The 23,150-nt window shown below is 42.5% G+C and overlaps 1 protein-coding gene across 1 annotated transcript in view; it reads left to right on the top strand.

The window, feature by feature from the left end:
* C7 (complement C7) overlaps positions 1 to 22,609 on the top strand; it is a 51,127-nt gene extending 28,518 nt beyond the window's left edge. Inside the window, exons 10-18 of the mRNA XM_072757002.1 lie at positions 2,060 to 2,226; positions 4,673 to 4,901; positions 7,201 to 7,372; positions 8,671 to 8,758; positions 11,434 to 11,566; positions 13,609 to 13,800; positions 18,022 to 18,112; positions 20,598 to 20,782; positions 22,133 to 22,609. Of these exons, the coding sequence (XP_072613103.1) occupies positions 2,060 to 2,226; positions 4,673 to 4,901; positions 7,201 to 7,372; positions 8,671 to 8,758; positions 11,434 to 11,566; positions 13,609 to 13,800; positions 18,022 to 18,112; positions 20,598 to 20,782; positions 22,133 to 22,338 (1,463 nt within the window). The 3' untranslated portion in view covers positions 22,339 to 22,609. The remainder of the gene's footprint in view (positions 1 to 2,059; positions 2,227 to 4,672; positions 4,902 to 7,200; positions 7,373 to 8,670; positions 8,759 to 11,433; positions 11,567 to 13,608; positions 13,801 to 18,021; positions 18,113 to 20,597; positions 20,783 to 22,132) is intronic.
* The last annotated feature ends 541 nt before the right edge of the window (positions 22,610 to 23,150 follow it).

Below are 23,150 nucleotides of genomic sequence, written 5' to 3'. Positions count from 1 at the left end.
TAGTATACATCGAGACTATGGGGGAAACTTGTTAAAATACTGACTCCAGGGCTTTCCACCTAGCTGTTCTTTCATAGATGCTGGAGCTCAGAAATGTGTAGTCACTCCACGTGGTTCTGGTTCAGGTCGTGGAGGAACTGAACATTGTGATTCACTGCCTTCTATGGGCGACTGTTTGCATATTAAGGGCAGAGCTAACAATGAAGATGAGGAAGCACTCAGCTAATTTATTAAAAACATCAAGCTTTAATAATTTCTGATAAATGTGTACAGTTTTGAATTTGAAAAATTTTAAGAAATTGCAAAATTTAGTTAAAAGAAATGAATGGGGGCAGCCTGGGTGGCTCAGCGGTTTAGCGCCGCCTTCAGCCCAGGGCGTCATCCTGGAGACCCGGGATTGAGTCCCACATCAGGCTCCCTGCATGGAGCCTGCTTCTCCCTCTGCCTGTGTCTCTGCCTCTCTCTCTCTGTGTCTCTTGTGAATAAATAAATAAAATCTTAAAAAGAAAAGAAATGAATGGAAAATCACCCCAAATCTGGTCTGCAAGTTAGGAATTTCTAGTGTAAAAATCAATCAATTACAAATGGAGGCAAAAATATTTCTGAACATACAAGGCACATAAATGCAGAAAAGAATTCAATTTAAAAAAAAAGAAAAGAATTCAATTAATATTCACTGTTTAGAACACTTTGCACGTGTTAATGTATGTCTGTTAATAGTTTTTTTTCTTATTGTTAGTATTCCAGAACTTCCCTCTTATTTTATTATGAAAACTTTCCAACACACAGGAAGAACATAGTAATAAATACCCATATACTCACCTCTTATATGTAATGATTATTATGACATTTTGCTATATAATCTACATTTAATATTTATAACATGGATTATCTAATAACATAAATATTATATATTTAAAATATTTGTAATCTTATTTGAAAAATTTGGAAGTAAATTTCATGATGCTTCATCCCAAAATATATGCATATATTTTCTAAGAAGCTTGGCAGTCTCCTATGCTCTTATAATACCAAGAACATTAAGAATATGAACAATAGGGCAGCCCGGGTGGCTCAGCGGTTTAGCGCTGCCTTCAGCCCAGGGTGTCATCATTGAGACCCGGGATCGAGTCCCATGTGAGGCTCCCTGCATGGAGCCTTCTTCTCCCCCTGCCTGTGTCTCTGCCTCTCTCTCTCTCTCTCTCTGTGTCTCTCATGAATAAATAAATATAATCTTAAAAAAAAAGAATATGAACAATAATTCCCTAATATCATCTACTGTCAGGTAATGATTGTGTTTTTTCTTTTTTTTTTTAAGATTTTATTTATTTATTTTAAGATTTATTTATTTATTTATTTGAGAGAGACAGAGCAAACAGAGGGATAGAGAGCAAGAGAATCCCAAGCTGACTCTGCACTGAGCACAGAGCCTGACTTGGGGCTGGATCCCACCCACAATGCTGAGATCATGACGAGAGCTGAAAACAAGGGTTGAACTTTCCATCCACTAAGCCAGTCAGGCGCCCCTTCTTTTTTCCTCTAATAGACATTTTTAAGAGTAGTTTTAGGTTTACAGCACAACTGAGCAAAAGGGACAAGGGATTTCTGTACACTCCTGTCAGAAACTAAGGCCTCTCCACTGTCCATTCCCCACCACAATGGAACATTTGTTCCAGTTGGTGAACCTACATTGACACATCATGATCACCCGGAGTCCATAGTTTATGTTAGAGTTCAGCCTTGGTGTTGTACATTCTTTGGGTGTGGACAGATGTCTAATACCATATATCCACCATGTAGTATCATACTGAGCAATTTCACGGCTCTAAACATCCAACGTGCTCCACCTATGTACTCCTCCTCCCATCCACTACTGTTGGCAATCATGGGTCTTCTTACTCATGGGTCTTCTTACTGTCTCCATAGTTCTTCCTTTCCCAGAATATCAAAAAGCTGGATGGGTTGTGTTTTAGTACTTGATAGACTTTTCACTTTTATAGTCTCCTTTTGGTTTTGTTTGAGCATCCTGATCTAATTTATCTGATTTCTCCTTGCGTAGGAACTCAAGGCAATATGGTGCGAGGGGACCCGTATGTCAGGGGGGGAAGTTTAGACTTCGTGGCTGGCCTCAGTAAGCTGCAGCTGGACAATCCTGCTGGAAACAAAGGGCGGTATGCTTCCTGGGCAGAATCTGTGACTCGTTTTCCCCAAGTCATAAAACAAAAGGTATGTCCTGCTCTGTTGAAAGCAGCACAAGGCAGGCATGTTTATTCGCACTGGGAAAATGAGATTAAATCAAGGTGGTTAAACAGAGACAGCCCTCATTAGCATTTTCTGTCTCCCAATTATGTTTTGTATGGTGCAGTGAATGCATACATAATAATGAGAAACAGAGGCTTCATTATCTTGTATGTCCATATTTCAATTGTAAAGGTTAAATGTCTTGTAAATCCCAAGAGAAATTAATAACAAAATTTGCATCGTAAGCTTTTGACCTAAATTTGATTATGTTTTCCTTGGTCTCTACTTCAGAAGAATAGATTCTCGTAAGAGGAAAGCATTTAGGCATGTCTGCTGTCTCATCAGGTCATCTTTTCCTTCTCTGGCATGGCGGAGACATATACATCAAGATAGAACAAATTCGAAAAAAAAAAAAAAAAGATGGAACAAATTCGGCCGGCAGAATTTTAGGATGTTTTGTGGATGCAGTCACTTCTTTTATAATGCAACATATGTGCTCCTAAAAATCAGAGAGCTAGGCAGGATTGCACAAATAAACACTACCTGGGGTGTGGGGAAAATGGGGTTAAGGACGTAAAACTAAAAAACTTGATCTTTGACGCTCAATAATAAAAAAAAAAAAAGACAGGCATCAGTAAAAACCACAGTGCAGTTTTATATGTGTTCAATTGTTAAGGAGTGCATATGCTGCACTAATGGGGCGCGATTCCTGGAAAAAGACTTGCAGCTTGCTGGAGGAAGAAAGGGCTAGAGCCTTTGGATGATCGTAGAAACTGCTAGATGATAGTTGTAGCACCAGACATGGACCGGTGTAGTTCATTACACAGACACTGAACTGGATGGATGTTTGGAGTGTGTGTTTGTGTGCATTTTGTGTATTCCTATCTCAGGTCAGTTGTGTCCACTTTTCTGGGTTCACCTGGTTTTTCTTGTGGATGAAAGTGTATGTAAGAAAATGCAAAATCTGCAATGTACTCAGAGTGGTTCCTAATACATCTGTCTCCATGGAACAAATGCACATTTTTAAAAAAAGATTTTATTTATTTATTCATGAGAGACACAGAGAGAGAGAGAGAGAGAGAGAGAGAGAGAGGCAGAGACACAGGCAGAAGGAGAAGCAGGCTCCCTGCGGGGAACCGGGTGTGGGACTCGATCCCCGGTCCTGGAATCAGGCCCTGAGCTGAAGGCCGAGGCTCAACCACTGAGCCACCCAGGCGTCCCAACAAATTCACATTTTCAAAACAAATGCTGTAGCAGAACTGATTCTATAGTCTATTCCATATCATGGGAGTCAAGCAGAGTCCCAGGTGAAACTTGACCTTGGTACATTTTATAAAGCCCCAAATCACACCAGCTCCTTGAGCACCCTCCTAACCCCACACACACCCACTTGCCTCTGAATAAGGGTGGAGGGAGGAGGGTAATTTTTCCGAGGAGGTCTTATCACAGAGCACCACCACCGATATTCACGATGACCTACTTTCAATGCCAGTGCCCCATAACACATCTTGAAAAATTCGAAATCGTGGATTAGGAGGAAACAGACATTCCTTCTCATTCTCAACTCTGCTCTTCTCCACATCAGACTGGAACTGTCACAGCTGTGCTAACTTATTATAGGTGTATGTCCGCACAATGCCATCCAGTCAATTATTTCAAGCTGCAGTGTCAGGCCAGGCAGAGATGGAGGGGAACGTGGCTGAGTCTTGACTCGCAGTGGTGTGCTGCAGCCAGTGCGGACGGGCCTTCACAAGAGCCAGATGGTGCTTAGGTCTTCCCAATTCCATGGTCATTGGCATCACAGTGACAACCTGAAATTGGCCATGAGGAGAGTTCTTCTACTGCAGAAATTGGCAAATGCTACAAAGTGGAACATTTTTTTTTTTTCCTTAGGAGAGCAGATTGTCAAAGCTTAGCCAGCACATCTAGGGTTTCCAAGTTGCTTTTCATCGGACATGTTCAGCACAGATCAATTATGTCTATCTGTTTTAAATTTCTTCAGGGAAAAATAGTCACAATCTCCACTAAGAGACATGCTAAGTCTCTTAGAGTCAGGATATTTCATTGTGAATTTATTTGCACTTGCTTCTTCACTGTAATTTAAGTGTGTTTCCCTGTCTTCTGTCCCCTGCAAGGGTGGAAATGTACTGCCTTCAAAATAATCTTTCAGTAACTAGAAAATGAATGTCCTGTTGGTTTTGAAAAATTTCCTGTGAGATATAAAATAATTCCTTCCCTATTCATTCCTATCTGTCCTTTTGCCTTGCAAAGAAAGTGAATTTCTTTCTTTTTATTTGAACAAGAAATAATTGGAATTAACATTAAGAGTAGCCTTTCATTTTATCCTAATGGGGATTGAGCCTAAATGCCAGAAAAAAAGTATTCTTGCCTAAAACCCTGATTACTGACCATGATATCTTTATCTGTATAGCTGACACCTTTGTATGAGCTGGTAAAGGAAGTACCTTGTGCCTCCGTGAAAAGACTCTACCTGAAGCGAGCTCTTGAGGAATATCTGGATGAATTTGACCCCTGCCATTGCCGACCTTGCCAAAATGGTGGCATTGCCACCGTTGAGGGGACCCAATGTCAGTGCCATTGCAAACCATATACATTTGGTGTGGCTTGTGAGCAAGGATTCCTTGTAGGAAATGAAGCAGGTCAGTGTGCTGAATTTTTGCTAGTTATTGCTGGACACAGAGAAAAGGGAAATACTCTTTCCATCTGGCTCCTGAGGTTGTGCTTCTTTGTGTATGGGGATTTTAATTTAGTATCACCCTTCTTATTCCACTTCTGGGTCCTAGCTACTGGGTCAAGGTCCTCTGCTGTCTCTGTTTTCCCATCTTTCTATTTTTTAAGATTTATTTATTTATTTGAGAGATGGGGGTGGGGACCAGCAGAGGGAGAGGAAGAGAGAGAGAGAGAGAGAGAATCCTAAGCAGATTTCTCACTGAGCATGGAGCCAATGTGGGGCTTGATCTCATGACCCTTGAGATCATGACCTGAGCTGAAATTAAGAGTTGGACACTTAGGGTGCCCAGGTGACTCAGTCAGTTAAGCATCTGCCTTTGGCTCAGGTCATGATCCTGGGGTTCTGGGATGGAGCTCTGAGTCTGTTGGGCTCCCTGCTCAGCAGGGAATCTGCTTCTCCCCCTGCCCCTTCCCTGCTTGTGTCATTCTCTCCCTCTCAAATAAATAGATAAAATCTTAAAAAAAAAAAAAAGCTCAACCGATTGAGCCACCCAGGGGTTTCTCCATTGTCCTGTCTTAATTTGCAGACCCACCCTGGCCTCCATTCTCCATTGGAATAGGTTAATGCTTAAAACACCTCTGTCCTTCCAGAGTCATGTCCTTAAGGATTTATTGTAACATAGGTCTGTGGAGCTTGTGTATGCATAGCTTAGCCTTTCTGACAGCAAGCTCTTTGAAATATCTCTTTCTATTTTGTATTGTGTTCCATCAATCAATTATTCACAAATGCTTTTGAACATCTGCTGAATGTGCTCAACTGAATTCTTGGTACTATAAGCACTTTTGTACGGATCTATGTGAGAATGACTTCATGAGTAGACAAAGCATGAGGTAATGTTGTGTTTATTTATATATCTCTCTCCTCTAGAAAGTTCATTGCTTAAAGTCAGAACTGTGATTCCTTTTTTTTATTCCCGGAGCCCAACAGGGCTTGATTCATAGAAGTCACTTAATAAATGTTTAATGAATGAATGAATACATGATGACTAAACTATAGTTGCTTATAGACAAGCATCAAGAAGGCATCCTTACCTCTAATTCTCTTCCCAAGTGGCCTGTCTGGTAAATTGAAATTCCACCGCTTTGATTTCATTTCTTCATGGCTTGGATTTCCTGTAATTTGATAAAATGGAAGCTCCCCCTGCTGGTAAGGGTCGGGGTAGCCATCAATATATCAAGCTGTTATCACCCTCTGTTGGGATGCTCAGGGAACTACTTTATTAGCTCAATTGCTGATTCTGTAAGAAAGCATAAAGGAACTCATGGGAAAATATTACCAAATTAGTTTATTTTTGGTGTGTGTGATACTGAAGAGTGGCTGCTGAGTGGAGGGGAGAGGGTAAATAGAGGGGTGCAGGCTACACAGTAGAAATAGCTACAGAGCAGGAAACACATCTATCATCAGGAAGTAATGCTTTGGGGCATGGTTCTGAGATCAGTTTCTAACTAGGAAAGCCAAGTTCTTAGAATATAGTGCAAGTTCTCTCTTGCCTCCCCCAAGGAATATGTTGGGGGAAAATAGTAAAAGCACTGTTAGTGGTGAATTGGCCCTGAGTTGGAAGATGGCCAGGCTGGGCCAAGTAAGTGCCTGCAGATTGAAGGATGTTGAAGGAGGCAACAGCATTTCTCCTATGTATGCACTCATTTTGTGCGGTGCCAGCTCTGAGGTCGGCAGTCTGGAATACCCGGTAGATTATGTCCTTCTCATGCCCAATCACTGCTTCTACAATAGAAATGTTCACAATAGAAACTGGTGAAATGAGAGGAGCCCAGACCCAGCCATAAGACCATGTTGCTGTCTGGACGTGTCTCTTGGCAGCTGTTTTAGCACTGGGCATGGCATTTAACCACCTTGTCTTAGATTCCATACGTATCAACAGAGAATGGGTGACAGATCTCCTGCCCCTCTGGATTCATTCTTGTGAGAAGTAAACGAAGGGTTGAATGTATGTAAAAGTGCTCTGAAACAGTTGCAAAATAGTAAACAAATTTAAGATATTATTATTGCAAGAGATTCGTTAATGCAGCCTTAACATGGACAAACCTAGACGATGTGCAGAGATACTCTGGTCATTGTAGAAGATGTCCTGAAGGTAGTGAGTGCCCAGATTGTCCCCTCTGCCAACAACTGCCTGAGCAGGAAGCTCAGCACTAAACTCTGAAATCTTCTCCAAGTGCTTTCTGAACAGCCTCTCTCTTATCTTACAGGAGGGGTGGATGGGGGTTGGAGTTGCTGGTCCTCTTGGACCCCCTGTGTTCAAGGGAAGAAAACAAGGCGCCGAGAATGCAATAACCCACCACCCAGTGAGGGTGGGCAATCCTGTATTGGAGAACCACGGGAAAGCAGCCCCTGTGAGGATGAGGAGCTGCAGCATTTGAGGTAATGGCCACCAGGGTTCCTGGCAATTGCAGAGAGCACAGCGCCCTCTGCAGTAAGCGATTTGCAGCGACTAAAGATTCAGAAATTAATCATCAGTGACTCCTTTGCCCTTGGCAGAGGGGTCAGATGAAGGAGGGAGACGTGTGTGTGGTCCACGAGCACTTGTGTGTTTCACGTTTTCCTGACTGAGTAACTCAGAGGCCGCCTGGCCAAGGGGGTCGGAGCAGCTGTGGCATCAAGCAGATCTGCTCCCTACCGGCTGGGTGATAGAGAGAGCATGACTGTAGGAGCCAGCTGACTACAGCATGAATGCAGCCCTGACATTTATTGCTTTATAACCTTGGACAAGTCATTCAGCCTTTCTGAGCCTTTGTTTTCTTTCTTAGCTCTTAAGGTCACTGTGAATGTGAATTGAGATAATGCACATTCGTGGAGCAACTGCCAGGGTGTCTACCACATAGTAAATGCTCAATCAAAACTAGTTATTATTTTTGTGTAACCTCTCTTGCAGGATCACTAACTGTTATTGCCTTACTTAAAAAAAAAGATTTATTTATTTGAGAGAACCATCCAGCAAGAGAGAGAAGAAGTGGGGAGACGGGGGTGGGGGGCACAGAGGGAGAGGGAGAAGCAAACTCCCTGCTGAGCTGGGAGCCAGATGTGGGGCTTGACCCCCAGGGAATCCAAGATCATGACCTGAGGGGAAGGCAGACACTTAAGTGAGTCACCCAGGTGCCCCTGTTATTATCTTTTTTTTTTTTTTTAAAGATTTTATTTATTCATGAGAGACAGAGAGAGAGAGAGAGAGAGAGAGAGGCAGAGACACAGGCAGAGGGAGAAGCAGGCTCCATGCACGGGACTCGATCCCCAGTCTCCAGGATCACACCCTGGGCTGAAGGCAGAGCTAAACCGCTGAGCCACTCGGGCTGCCCTACCTTATTTTTAATACAGATTTAATTCTGTTAAGGGCATTTCAAATCGAGACAGCAGGAGAAAAAGCAGGTCTGAGACAGGTGACCTCTAGAAATCATACAAAGTAGGTGTGTTGACCAATGACTTTTATTTCCTTTTCTTCATACTGCTGACTTACTAGCTATGTTTTGGAAGCTTGAGTTCATGTTTGAGTTCTCTACTACAGGACATGATCAGATACCGATTTTGAAAATGGCAATTGCATCAGTGTATTTATGTGAACGGAGTCCCTTCAGATGTACATGAAAAATTCAGTGTGCTGCAAAGTATTTATCATACTGTGGAAATCCATCACATTAATTATGTTTGTTTCCTTTACTTTTCAGGTTGATTGAACCACATTGTTTTCCTTTGTCTTTGGTTCCAAAAGAATTCTGTCCATCACCTCCTGCCTTGAAAGATGGATTTGTTCAAGTTGGTTATGAAAGATATATTGCTTTCCTTTACATATACTCTCTGCTCCAAGGACTCTCTCTCTACTAATGTCATAATCTGTTTCCTTCTTCCATATGAAACAGAGCTAAAAATAGTTTACATGTGCATCGTCCTTTTAGTGGTGAGGGTTTTAGTTCATGACTTTTCTTCTTTGGCCCAAGGTGATTAGAATTCTGCAGAAGGCAGTAGATCTTCTGTGGTAAGGTAAATCAATACTGCTGCCCAGTGAAATTAGAAATGTAATCATGCCAGAGGGCTGCTGAACATTTCCATTCTGGACGCTAAAATAGGAATCCATAAGCAAGATCTTCAACAAAGAGAATTTTATTCTTGCCACTGAAAAATGTCCTTTTTAAAAAAGATTTTATTATTTATTTATTTGAGAGAGAAAAAGAGTGAGTGAGCGAAAGAGAGAGAGAGAGAGAGAGAGAAAGAAAGAGAGAGTGAAAGAGTGTACAAGCCAGGGGCAGAGGGAGAGAGGGAGACAGAGTCCCTGCTGAGTATGGAGCCCCATGCTCATGACCTGAGCCGAAGGCAGATGTCCAACTGACTGAGCCAACTAGGCACCCTGAAAAAATGTCTTTAAAATTTTTTTTTCATAAATATGGGGTTTGGGATGAAATATTGGGTTTATTCCAGAAGCCAGTAAGACATTTTGCCAGTGTTGGTGAGATATGGGTCATGATACTTTGAGCAATTTTCTTCTTCAGGAAGGAACACAAGTCATCTACCACTTGTTGTTCTAGGGGAATTTTTTTTTTTTTACTTTGGGGCCATATTAATGCATATTTTTCTTGCTGCTTGTTATGATGAGACTTTGGCCCCAAAGCCCCAGTGAAGTGTCTTCCTGGCTCACATAGGAGATACTGTGCAGCAGGACCCTCTCAGTATGGTCAGCCTTGCTTTCTCCATGAAGGATTTGCCCCTCAAATTCCAGGACCTTAAACATACACTCACTGACATTTTGTCGAAGATTCTCCAAATACAGGTACTGCTGGGAAATGGAAAAGGTGTGTGTGTGTGTGTGTGTGTGTGTGTGTGTGTGTGTAGAGAGAGAGAGAGAGAGAGAGAGAGAGAGAGGAGAATGAATCCAGCAGCTCTAACAGTCAGATGTTCCAATACAGCTCCCACAATCCATGAAATTCCTGAAGGCTTGGAGAGCAACACCAAGTAAACTTGTATAGTCAGCAAATTCTGAACTGCTGTCCCAAACTCCTGGGTTTGGAACCCCTGACTCCTGAACACTGCGCCACAGATGGGCTACAACATAGTCACCCAGGGAACTTAACAACAGAGATTGCTGCTTGCCCCTCATCTTTCTTTCTTTCTTCTTCTTTCTCATTCTGTATGTTTAGGGTAAAGCCTGAGAATTGTCTTTTTTAAAAAGTATTTATTTATTTATTTATTTATTTATTTATTAGAGAGAAAGAGAAAGAGAGAGAGAGAACACAGAGAAGGGGCAGAGGGATAGGGAGAAGCAGACTCCCCCCTGAGCAGGGGGCTTGACATGGGGCTCCATCCCAGGACTGTCAGATCATGACCTGAGCTGAGGTCACACACTTAACCAACTGAGCCCCCCAGGTGCCCCCCACCCCCTTTTTTTAAATTGCTACTAGTGGTTCTGATACAGAGTCAAGTTTGGGCACTGTTGAGCCCAATTTCCCCTTATAGCAGTCCCCTTTGCAAGACAAAGGAAGGCCTAGGGACTTAAAGCAAATCAAATATCCTTCCCCATTTTCTTCAAACCTTGGTAGTAACCTGGGCCCTCTGTTTCCTACGAACTCCCATGATGGAGCCAACTTGGGCCAGGACTGACAGCAAGAAGAAAATGGCATCATGGAATTTTGTTCTACTGCCGGGAGCAGAACAGGTCCGGCTTTCAGCCCTCCCCCAGGTCGATGTTCTTCACCACCACCCCTGGCGTGGCAGAGAACCTGAAGGATGAGGAAAGGATGAAGAGAAGAGCATGATTACATCCTTCAGTCTCAGACTTCAAATTCTTCCTTGCTTCACTGTGAAATCTCACCTCCTGGCATCTTGGGCTAATGCCATGTCCCTGAATCTGGCCCAGCCCCAGAAGCACTGCCCTTACAGGGTGGGGGCTGGAGGGTGGGATGAGAGAAGATCAGCACTATGGTTTCCCTAAAAGTCATCAGTGAGAAACCTTAACTCTCATGAATGTGCTGATAGGGTTTGAACATTCCTATCTGTTCTTACTGGCTCTTATTAGGCAGTATTGCCAATGAACAGCCCATGACATCTCTCTAAAAAGAACTGACTGACAAGTACTTTTCCAAAATCTGATAACAAAGTGTATTTTCCTGAAAAGTAGGGGGAAATAAGTGACTTGGGCAGTGTCCACTAAAGTTATTTTAGTAAAATGCTTAGTATAGTGCTTGGTGTTTCGGGGATAATCAATAAATTATAGGACAGTGGTGTTAATGGGTTTATTTCAACTAATGGTAGTGCAAGGGTTGGGTAGGACCATCCAGGGAAAAATGTTTTTAAAGACAATTTTCTAAATTAGTTATTTGAACTTAGTTTGCCTGATGATTAATAGAAGACATGATTTATAGGCCAAATATATCTAGAGAAATGTTCTGTTAATGCAAAATAGACATACTTTTTTCTATCTCTCTTTTATTTCTGTTTAGGATGAAGGTGCCATGTTTCCTGTTGGGACTAATGTAGTATACACTTGCAATGAAGGATATTCTCTTATTGGAGACCCTGTAGCCAGATGTGGAGATGATTTACAGTGGCTTGTTGGGGAAATGCGTTGTCAAAGTGAGTGGCCTTGGCTGTAGCATATAACTTAAGATGAGAGAATAATGTGGAAGAGAATGAATCAAGATGAATCATTGCTCACTGTGTGGCCCGTGTCTTGACCTCCCTTTCCAGAGAGGCTCATATACTCCTGTTCAAGTTTCAGTTGTGTCTTGAAAAAGCCCTCAGCAGTCTCTAGTTGATAGTGCTCCTGTTGGGAAGGCACATTTTACTGTACTCCGAGTCTCACTGTTTCTGGTTGAAAATCTTATGTTTGGCTACTTTTGAGAATTTCTATTTTTTTCCCGGTCCTTGTGTTTCAGAAGCACCTCCACTGTGATGTCCCTAGGTGTGATTTTCTTTGTCTTTACCCTGGCTGATATTCGAAGCACTTCTTGAATCTATTCTTTAATGTCTTCTGCCAATTTTAGGAAATTCTTGGCCACTGTGTCCTCATTGCCTTTGTGCCATTCTTGCTCACTTCTCGTGAAACACAGATGATGTACTTTTTAGATTGTGTATATTACATATATTTTTTTCTTTGTTTTACATAATTTTCCCTCTCTCTCTGTTTCATTCTAAATATTTTCTATTGGTCTACCTTCCAGTTTATTAATTCTCTGTACAGTTGTATTAATCTGCTTTTAAGAACTCTGTTGAGTTCTTAATTTCATTTTCCAATCCTAGGTATTTCATTTATCCACTTTTCTATATTTTCTTATTCTCTGTTGAGATCCTGCACCTTGTCATTTAATTTTTTCCCAACTTGTTAATAACAGTTTTTTCAAGGTCCGTGGCTGTTAATCCCATAATCTGGACCTGCTGTGGGCAGTTTGCTATTGTCTTCTGGGGGGATTTTGGTTAATTCTTGGCCTTTTAAATGTTAGATTAGTTTTGATTAAATGCCAGACTTTATGTGTAAAAAAATAAGGGAATAATTTGAGGTTTTAGATGACGTTCTCTTCCTCTAGAAAAGATTTGATTTTTGTTTCTGGCAAGCAGTGAGGCTGTTTTATGTCCTGTTTACTTTTATTCCTAGTGTGTAGCCATTAAGGGATCTCAATAGAAAGTCTGGGATTTCTCCCTAGGTTCTCCTTTGTGATGGGACTAGACTCTAACTCTTAGTTCCCTAACCCTATAAGACTCTTAAAAACTCTATCCATTTTTCAGCCTCTGAGCTGCAGTTCCTCCTTAGTTTAGCAGACTTCCAGCATTTTTTTTCAAACTACAAATACATCAAGGAGAAAGGTATTACCAAACGTTGTAGACTTGTATCTTGTCACATCCCCAGCAGCACACAACATACTTGGCTAAATATAGACACTTAGTAGATGTTGTTTTTGAATTAATGAATGAATGGAGTTTCTGATGGAAATGGTACAGAAACAGAGCAATATTTTGTAGAATACTGTCCAAAGTCCATTAGAGAGGTTGCCAAGATTTTTTTTTTGAATCATAAATTCTGACTTGCTTCCCATAACTCTGCATGTTTCTCATTTTTCTCTTTGCTGTTTTCTCAAGTAGAAGATTTGAGATAATGAATGTAATCGAGTGAGAAAGACTAGAGATGGAAAACCAAAGATATTTAATACTTGTACGGTTGCAAGATTAAAGGTGGTTCTTTAAGACTTTCAGATAGTAAAAATATCTAATTGGATGTATGCTTAATGATATGCAAATGAACAGAGTTCCTGGGAAAATTCTGGTGGGACTTCAAGACCAAAAAGATAAGTGGCAGCTGTGAAAAGTCTGGTTTTGACAGCAGCCTGGGCTTTGGGACTCTGTTTATAAAGATGATTCATTTTAAATTGTCACATAGCTTTGAGGGCCGGGATGGAGAATGGGGATTGTTTTGGTCTTTAGTCTTTCATTGGTCAATGACATGCCAGGCACTATGGGACATGTCTTTCAGGGCATCCTAGGAGTGAACTTACCTCTTCCTCTTTGTCTTCTAATATGAAAAAAAGCAGAGCATGTATATTAGCATTATTGGAAGCTATCATTTAAGAAAAGATGACTTAGGAAAGCAATGATCCTTGTATTCTGTTTTCTTTTATTTTTAGAAATTGCCTGTGTTCTACCTCCATTGAAGGATGGCATACAGAGTCATCCCCACAAACCTTTCTATGGAGTTGGTGAAAAGGTGACCATTTCCTGTTCAGGTGGCATGTCCTTAGAAGGTCCTTCAGCGTTTCTCTGTGGATCCAGCCTTAAGTGGAGTCCTGACATGAAGAACGTTCAGTGTGTGAGAAAAGGTGAATAGCTCATAAATCTGTCCAAGGACACCTGCACTCAGGTGAGTGAGGCTCCTTGTGGTGGTCCTTTATGGCCCTGGATGGACATACTGTGAATCATTCCTTCCCTCTTTGCCCTTCTACGGGAAGGTCAGTTCATAGACTGGGTAACAGTTTTTTTTTTTTCACATGACACAGATAGACTCATGGAATGCAAGGCAAGGCAAGAATTCTGGTGATTCTGAAACAAACTTAAATCCTTCTTATTGAAAATTAGCTTTGTATCTGTTTTGGTGCCAAGAATATAAAGGCTTTTTCAAAAATAATTTCTGTTTTTTTTCCTAAAAATTTTAAAGGTACTTTTATTAAATACAGAGTTGAGATGAAAATTTATAAAAAATTCTGTATGTTTCATTCCTGAGCTTTCAGAGAGTTTATTAGCATTATTGAAATAGAAAATTTAAAAGCATTTACATTTAACACTGCAAAGCCGAAGTTATTGAAAGCAAAGTGCTGGGGTTTGTGAAGTTGGTCTTAATAGTGGAAATCCAAAAATTCAGTATTTTTGAACACCAGGCAAATTAAAATGGTCTTTTAAGAAGCTACAATAAGAAGAGATTTAGAAAGCAAACTATTTCTTTTTAGGGGTATTTAAGGTAGGATGGGTTTGTTTTTAAAATAGCCTCCAGTTTCTTCTTTGTTTACATTTTAAACATATTTAAAAAATAAATGGAAAATACATATTTGTGACAATTAAAAGACAGGAAGGAGGGAAAACTCACTTATATTCCATTATTCTTATTTTGGTATATGGTATTCTTATTTTCTAGTGTATGACTTTTAATTCAATGCTAAGATTTGCCTTTTTTAGTGAGGATGAAGTACTAGAATCTGTGAGTGATACTGTCAGATGAGTTAGATGGTTACAACTGAAGGGAGGGCAGGCTGCATAGAGGCCTCTGTGGCTGATGGTGGACATAGGCTGTTGGTGTTAAATATAGACCCTGATGACAGAAAGGGAGGGCAGCGTGGCCAGCAGAGTGCCCACCACATTGGTTCCATGTTCATTAGCTGTCAAAGGGCCACAGCAGAGACAAGTGCTTTGTTTTCTACTGCACTGAAGCATAAATATGAATTTATCAGGGATATTTGAAGTTATGGGCCTGTACCAGGAATTCTAAAATTAAAGAGAACAATGTACACTTGATGAGGTTGCTCTTTTATTCCAAATGAGATATTATATACTTGTCTTTCTAAAATGTCTGCTTCAGTCCTTTTGTAGCACAATTCAGTTGAATTTTCCCCTACTCAGTAGCAAATTCTATTAAAGTTTTAATTAAGGATATTTTTCAGGCCTGTGTGTTTTTTTGAAGACATGATGAATAATAATAGTAACTTCCCTTAAAATAAGCCTATTACAGGTGAAAAAAAAGAAACCCGGTTTGTCAGCCTCCAAAACTGATGTTTTAAAATACCTGCTGTATCAGGAGTCTTTTTATTTTTATTGTAGTAAAACAGACATTACATTTATCATTTTAGCCATTTTTAAATGTACAGTTCAGTGCATTAAGTACATTCCCATTATTGTGCAACAATCATCACCATCCATCTCTGGAACTTTCTCATCTTCCCAGTCTGAAACTCTCTACTCATTAAACACCAACTACTCATTTCTCCCTTCCTCCATCAGAATGCAGTCTCATAAACATATATGAAGATAACGCAGCTATGTTTTTGTTTTGTTTTGTTTTAAGATTTTACTTATTCATTCATGAGAGAGAGAGAGAGAGAGGCAGAGACATAGGCAGAAGGAGAAGCAGGCTGCCTGCAAAAAGTCTGACGCAGGACTCAATCCCAGGACCCTGGGATCACGACCTGAGCCAAAGGCAGACGCTCAACCACTGAGCCACTCAGGTGCCCAACAAAGCTGTGTTCTTAAATACAAAGGTCTTTCATCTAGCTAATTCTACCAGTGATTTTTCATAAAGAAATTATAATAACTTTGAGAAAACATTTAAAATCTAAAATTTCATTCTTATGAATGGTCAGTAAATAAAGTTTTAAAAAACGTTTTTTGTAGTTTTATTGAGAAATCACTGATGTAGATCACTGTAGATGCTCAAGGTGTACATCATGATGGTTTGATTTACATCTATTGTGAAATGCTTACCACATCAGGTCCAGTTAACATCCATCATCTCACTAAAAATCAATTAAGAAAAAAAGAAAATTTCTCCCTGTGATGAGAAATCTCAGGATCCACTCTCCCAAAAATCTACCTATATATCATAGAGCAGTGTTAAGTATCGTCTTCGTGTTGCACATTACATCCTCAGTACCCATCTATCTTATAACTGGAATTTTGGATCCTTGGACCATCTTCTTTCCATCTTCCCACCTTTGTCTTTGGCAAATAAACTTCTGCATAATGCAGAACTCATTTATATGACTTTATCATTGAACCTTGGTTTTGGTACATTTAGATTAGACTTTCTCAACCTTAACACTATTAGAATTTTGGACTGGTAATTCTTTGTTGTGGGAATCTGTCCTGTGCATTGTAAGATGTTTAGCAGCATCCCAGGTCTTTACTTACTAGATACCTGTAAGTGGATAACCAAAAATGTCTCTGGACATTGGTGAATTGCCCCTGGTTGAGAAGCACTGTTCTAAATAACACCATCTTTTTGTTGTTGTTATTGTTGTTGTTGCTGCTTTAGCAGAGGGGGTGCAGAGGGACAGGGAGAGGGAGAGGGAGAGAATCTGCTAAATAAGGCGGCCTGAGGCAGGGCTTGATCTCACGACCCTGAGATCATGAGGTGAAATCAAGAGTTGGATGCTTAACCGACTAAGCCACCCAGGTGCCCCCTAGATAACACCATCTTTAAAAACATCTTATTTTGGAATAATATTAGTTTTCAGAAAAGTTGCAAATATAGTTTCCATATACCCTTTACCATGTTCTTATAATATAAACATCTCATATACCTTGACATAATTTAGTGGGTTAACTAAGACGCTAATATTAGTGTAATACTATTGACTAAAGTCCAGATTTTATTTATATATCACTGGTTTTTTTCACTATATCCAATTCAGGATCCAATTCAGAATACTACATTGCATTTAGGATAAACTTTGAAAGGGAAGTGTTTAAAGAATGAGTATTCATTACAGATGTTGCTGGACATGGAAGGCTTTGCTTCACATTGTGGCCATTTTTATGAGGCCATTTTATGTTGGGAAAATATATGTCCCTGAATTTCATTGTCATGAAGCTGGCAGGAGGTGGAAAAAACAGGATGTTTTAGGTCATTCACCTTGTAATCAGGGATGGCTGGGGGGATGGCAGTCAAATTAAGCTCTTGTAAGCTGGACCTAAGGTGTTTTCTTATAAAAATAGGAAGATGGTTGATTTTGAGCAGTTTGTAGAAAACACAAAGCAATGGAAAGGGTTTTATTAATGTAAATATCTCTAGATATTTACTCACCATTGAAGGGAGACCAGTTAGACTTTTTTTTTTTTTTTATGATAGTCACACACACACACACACACACACAGAGGCAGAGACATAGGCAGAGGGAGAAGCAGGCTCCATGCACCGGGAGCCTGACGTGGGATTCGATCCCGGGTCTCCAGGATCGCGCCCTGGGCCAAAGGCAGGCGCCAAACCGCTGCGCCACCCAGGGATCCCCAGTTAGACATTTACATGTGAGAGGTTATCATAGATCTTGGGGTACCAGGGAGTTCTCCATGTACAGGTCACATTGTGTTGCTTTCTGTTCCACTACAGACAAAGTGGGCAAATGTGTTCCAAACAACAGTTTATAAATACCAACTTCTTGATGAAAGGGAGCTTGCTCCACTGGCCTTGAATTCAGACAAACATGGACTTAAATCCTGGCTTGGCCAATCTATTAAACGTGTGAACTAGCACCAGTTTCTTAACTTTTCTGGCCCTTAGTTTCTTTAACCTGAAGTGGGCATTTATTAAGGAGGATTAAATATCACAATAGTAAATGCTCACACAGTAGGAAGTGCTAACAATGACATTATTTGTAGGGTTCTCCTAGGAACACTCTGTCTTCCATAAAATGCTTTAAAAAGCTTTGTTTTTTGACTGTACAAATTTGTGGCAGTTGAAAATATTACAGAAACCCAGTTCAACAATTAAAATAACATTTTGTTTACGACAAAGAAGCTCTTCTAATGATTGTATCTCCCTCATCCTTTTCTTCCAGATGCTCCTTTGATACCAGCAGGGCCTAAATGTCAGCGCTGGGAGAAACTGCAGAATTCAAGATGTGTTTGTAAAATGCCCTATGAATGTGGGTAAGCTCTTCTTTGCTCGCCTCTCTCTGTTTTATTTTATTCAAGATTTTTAAAAAAATGTGTTGGTGGATGCTAGTCTCTGTTAGATGGAAGGTGTTGCTGACCAAGGGTTAAGGATAGTTGTTTGCGTTTTAACCTGGTCCATCTGCTGTCTGTTATTTGCCTGGGTCACGGGGGCTGACAACCAGCGGTGTTAAAGCCGTGTTCTATTCCGTCTAGAGAAAGGCTGAAGGACTCAGGCACTGCTTGTTTTATACACGAGATGGAGGAAAAGGAAAACACTGTCACTTGAGGATTTAGAGCTTGAGGAGATTAGGGTTGAAATTCCCTTGAAATATAAACTCTCAATGCAGTGTACCAACAGATACAAGTGCTGCTTTTCCCATTCTTGAAATGTCTGTGCCTCTAGATGTGCATTGTAAGAATGACACCCAACTTGAAATCACTCCGCTGTAGGTGGACTTCTGAAGTAGGTACTAGATGTCTGTGATCTGGTCCTAGGTGGATACAGATGGTATGATTGCAGTAGGACAAGAAGAGGTTTCCTAGTGGGACTGTTTACAGAAGTGTGGGCAGCGTGAAGGAAACTGATGCCACGAGGCAGTACTTCTGGACTGCTAACAGCCAGGCTACATATCTGCGCCCAGGCCTGGAGTGATGAGAGGGGCTCTTATGCAAAGCTGGAGACAGAGAAGACTCTGTGCAGGTGGGAGCTGAGGAAGAGCTTAGTCTCTCATTTTAGGGACCTCAGAGATACCCCCCTTGCAGTGAGCCAGGGCACTGAACATCCCTCCAATCTCCTGCCATTGATCAAACGCACCCAAAGCCAGAGGATAGGAAGTCCGTGGATGTGGCTCATAGTGTCAGCCTTCTTCGCAGCAGGGGGAGAGTGGAGAGTGAATCTGGAGAGGCAAATGGGAGATACTTGGGCCCCCAGATCTACTGGTCATCTTTAAGGTTAAGAATCAAAACACAAATGTACTGACTAATCATAGTTGACCTTTGAACAACCCAGAAGTTGGGGTGCTGAACCCCCTGCACAGTCAAAAGTCCACATATAACTTCTGACTCCTCCAAAATTTAACCACTATTGACCGGAAGCCTTACCAATAACATAAATATTTTCTATGTTATATGTGTCATTTGCTGTATTCTTATAATAAAATAATCTAGAGAGAAGAAAATGCTATTAAGAAAATGATAAGGAAGAGAAAATACATTTATAGTACTGGCTATATCAAAACAAAGCCTGTAAAAGTGGACCTGTGGTGCAGTTCAAACCAGTGTTGCTGGAAGGTCAACTGCATTTGACTCATATCCAACTCCTTGAGCGCCAACAGTGGGCAATGGTGATTTTGGTGGTATCTTATAAGAAGAAGTGACTTCTTGAGAGAAAAATACACCTGAATAGTGTAAATGGCAGTGGTTGTCCAACCAGAATGTTCTGACTGTGGCGTTAGTTCTTTATGGGGAATCATTGTTGACTTTGATTCACTTTCATCCTCTTTCTAACTTCTCTGATTCATTTAGTTTCTCTGCGGTCTACTGTCTATAGACACGAGTGAGCTTTCTATCAGATACTGATAACAAGGCGGCTTTGCAAGGTCTCTGCTCTTTAGGCTGTTCTGAGTAGTTTGATTTAAAGCTTAAATAAGCAGATAAAAGAAAGATATAAGGATTTGATGTAAATAACTCCAAGTAAATTTAGCTCTTGGTCACTGAAGAAAATATTAGAACTAAATATATATAAACATAAATATAGGCTCCAACTACCATACAAAAATACTTTGTTGTTTAAGGGTTCACTATAGTAATGCCTTCCTTATCCATCAACATTCTGAAAGATGCTTGTTTTTATCAGTGACATTTCTAAAAAGCTGAATCTCACCATTTTAGCACCCATGCTTAAGAAAAAAAAGTAATAAATTTTCATAGAAATATCCCTAAATGATTTTGTAAACACAGATACTTTAAAAAATCCCATTGACAAATATGATTTCATCTTCCCTTGAGGATTTGATCATCAGGTTTGGACAATGCCGTATCATGGACATGAACTCTGAGGGCTGCTGGGCTGGGAGGACCTAATTTCTCCTGCAGTCAATGGTCCCACTGGACTAGTGTCTGAGTGTGTGATCTTTGCTGATTTTGTCTCCTTCCTGCTTGTCACCCCCCCGGCTTCCTGAGCAGACCTTGCCTTCTCTTCTAATTTGCTGTATCTGAGCTGCTCTAGATGAAACTAGATCAACACCAGGTATCTACGCGTGTAAAAATTGTGAGCCAATAAAGAGCAAAATATGTTCATTTTGAAGATCTGAGGAGGGTGAGCCCCAGTCATGAAGGAAGTTTGAGGTTCTGCTTCATCTTTTTGCTGTGGCTGGTAACATCTGAGGCACGGAGCTCCGAGCCTCTCCTTTCACTTCTCATCTTCCACTTTTGAGAATGAACATCTTCTAAATAATGGAATTTAAAACATTTGTTTCAGGTCCTCCTTGGATGTATGTGCTCGAGATGAGAGAAGCAAAAGGATACTGCCTCTGACAGTGTGCAAGATGCATGTTCTCCACTGTCAGGGCCGAAATTACACCCTTGCTGGTAGCGACAGCTGTACTCTGCCGGCCGCCACCGAGAAAGCTTGCGGGGCCTGTCCACTCTGGGGAAAATGTGATGGTAAGGGGCATTTCGTAATTGTAACGGTGACAACGCTGAGGCAGTCGTACTGAGGTTTTAAAAACTGTAGTTTCTAGTTTAGCAGCAAGTCCAAGCAGATCCCTGAGGATGTGAAAGTCCCAGGCTGGTCTAAGGGTAACTGTCCTTGCCCACAGCCTTTCCTGGGGAGCTGGGGGGATCAAGTACCTAAGAGGACAGAAACCCACCATCGATGCTCTGAATGTCCTCCCAAACACTGACGGTTCCCAGTCTCCCCTCATGATTTTTGCTCTGTCCTTGTCTTACCCGTTTTATGTACTCATTAAAAAAAAATAGATTCACATAAAAATAACTATTTTTTAAGAAGAAAATTTCATTATCACTTTCTTAAAAGGAGATACCACTTGCCATAAATATTAGGCAACTACAAAAATGCATATAATGACACAAAGTAAGGTTGCAGATGCTAGCCAGATGCTGGTGGCAGCTTGAGGGATGCTGCTTCTTTGGGATGAAGGGAGTCTAGCAAGTGTTAAGGAGGTGGTAAAAGTGCCTAAAAGCGTATCAGCGCTAAGGTGACACTTTCTCCTAGAAGTAATCAGAAGAATTTGAAGGAGAGAAAAAGGAGTGATTTTTTTCAAGATTTGCCAGTGCTATGTCCGACCAGCACTTAGCATGACCTTGAACAGCAGCAGCACCCCTGGCACGGCCTACCTCCCACAGGTTTTGCTACTTTACCAAGGGGGAAAGCCTGGGCGGCTGGCGCCAAGTCATTGCTCTCAGTTTCCCCTTCTATAAATTTGGCAGCTGGACTGCGTGATCTGTGAGACCTCTGCCAGCATCTCAGGCCCTCCCCCCTCACTCCTGGACACTTTGCCACACAAGCCACGATGCACTGAACTCTCCCCGCTGGGTCACGTTGGGAGTGGCAGTCACCCCTGGGCTGGCTGACCTGGTCACTCCGTTTGCAGACACCTGGCTGGTGTAACTCCAGCCTGGCACCTGCAGCGCACACGGTGGAATCGTCCCCAACTCATCTCTGGCTTGTTTTTACGGGACATGTGGCCCTTTGTGTCTTAGGCCCCATCTCTCAAAGCAGGCTGAATGCTTTCCTTTGCCTCTGAGCCCCGCAGCGACGCGGTCTCTTCTGAGGTCTCCAGCCCCCGGCCCGGGGCTGGAGGAGGGCACAGCGGCACAGGGGAGCGGGGCACTGGGGGGCCCCGACTTGGAGAGAGCTTTCCCGGGCGGCGGGAGCCCTAGAGATCTCCGGCAGCGCCCCGCGGGTGTGGGGGGTGTGGGGGGTGTGGGGCTCGGGCCTTGCGCGCCCCAGCTCCGCCGCGTGCCTCTAAGCCTCCGCCGTCTCCTTCCCAGCCGCGAGCGGCCGGTGCGTCTGCAGGGAAGCCTCCGAGTGCCAGGGCGAGGACGGCGGCTTCGCGGTGTGCGCGCAGGTGGACGGCGCCCTGCGGACCCTGAGCGAGTGCGCGGCGGGCGCGCTCCGGTGCCGCGGGCAGAGCGTCACGGTCACGGGCACGCGGCCCTGCGCGCCGCCGGGGGCCCCGCCGCCCGCGCTGCGCTGACCCGCGGGAGCCCCCCACGCCCCGGCCCCTGCGCTGCGCCGTCCCCGCGGCGCCCCGCCAGGCGCCCCAACCCCAGCGCGGCCCGTGGCTCCGCCCACCGCGAGCCGGATGCTCCGCAGGATCGAGTCCCGCGTCCGGCTCCCTGCGTGGAGCCTGCTCCTCCCTCTGCCTGTGTCTCTGCCTCTCTGTCTCTCTCTCTCTCTGTGTCTCTCATGAATGAATAAATAAAATCTTTAAAAAATATAAAATCTTAAAAAAAAAAAGAAAAAAGCCAGTCTGCACGAGCAGCCCACCTGACCCCTTGCACGAACCGTGTGCTCTTGGACAAACTGCTAATGTGTCTGAACCGTGACTTTTTTAAATCTGAAAATTAGGGGCTTAGCCCAGAGGAAGGCGACTACCCCCGCCCTTTGATTCCCTCGAGTATGATTGACCCCACCCATGATCGGCCCCACCCATGATCGCCCCACCCACCGGGGGGCCAGAACACCCAGTCTGTACACGTGGATCAGGAAAACTGGAAGGTCAGAGAGGTCGGCTTGCTTCCCCCGGTGAAGCTGAATAAGGCAAAGGGCACCTTGAATGGAAGAAGGCCGATCCGGCTACCCACCCCAAGCGGCAACCTCAGCTGCCCGAGGACTCAAGCACCACATGCAGGGATCCCTAAATCTTGTCGGGAGATGCACCCCCTGAAAAGTCTGGACCACTGTGCTGTAGTCACTGGCGCCTTCTGCCTTCTTGTCTGACGACAAAGACAATCCCATCTTCTCTCTGGGGCTTTTCTTTAGTATGTGTCAAGCACAAGAAATGCA

This window comes from Vulpes vulpes, chromosome 4, assembly GCF_048418805.1.
Source record: "Vulpes vulpes isolate BD-2025 chromosome 4, VulVul3, whole genome shotgun sequence".
Taxonomy (NCBI): domain Eukaryota; kingdom Metazoa; phylum Chordata; class Mammalia; order Carnivora; family Canidae; genus Vulpes; species Vulpes vulpes.
This window is presented reverse-complemented; position numbering and strand designations above follow the sequence as displayed.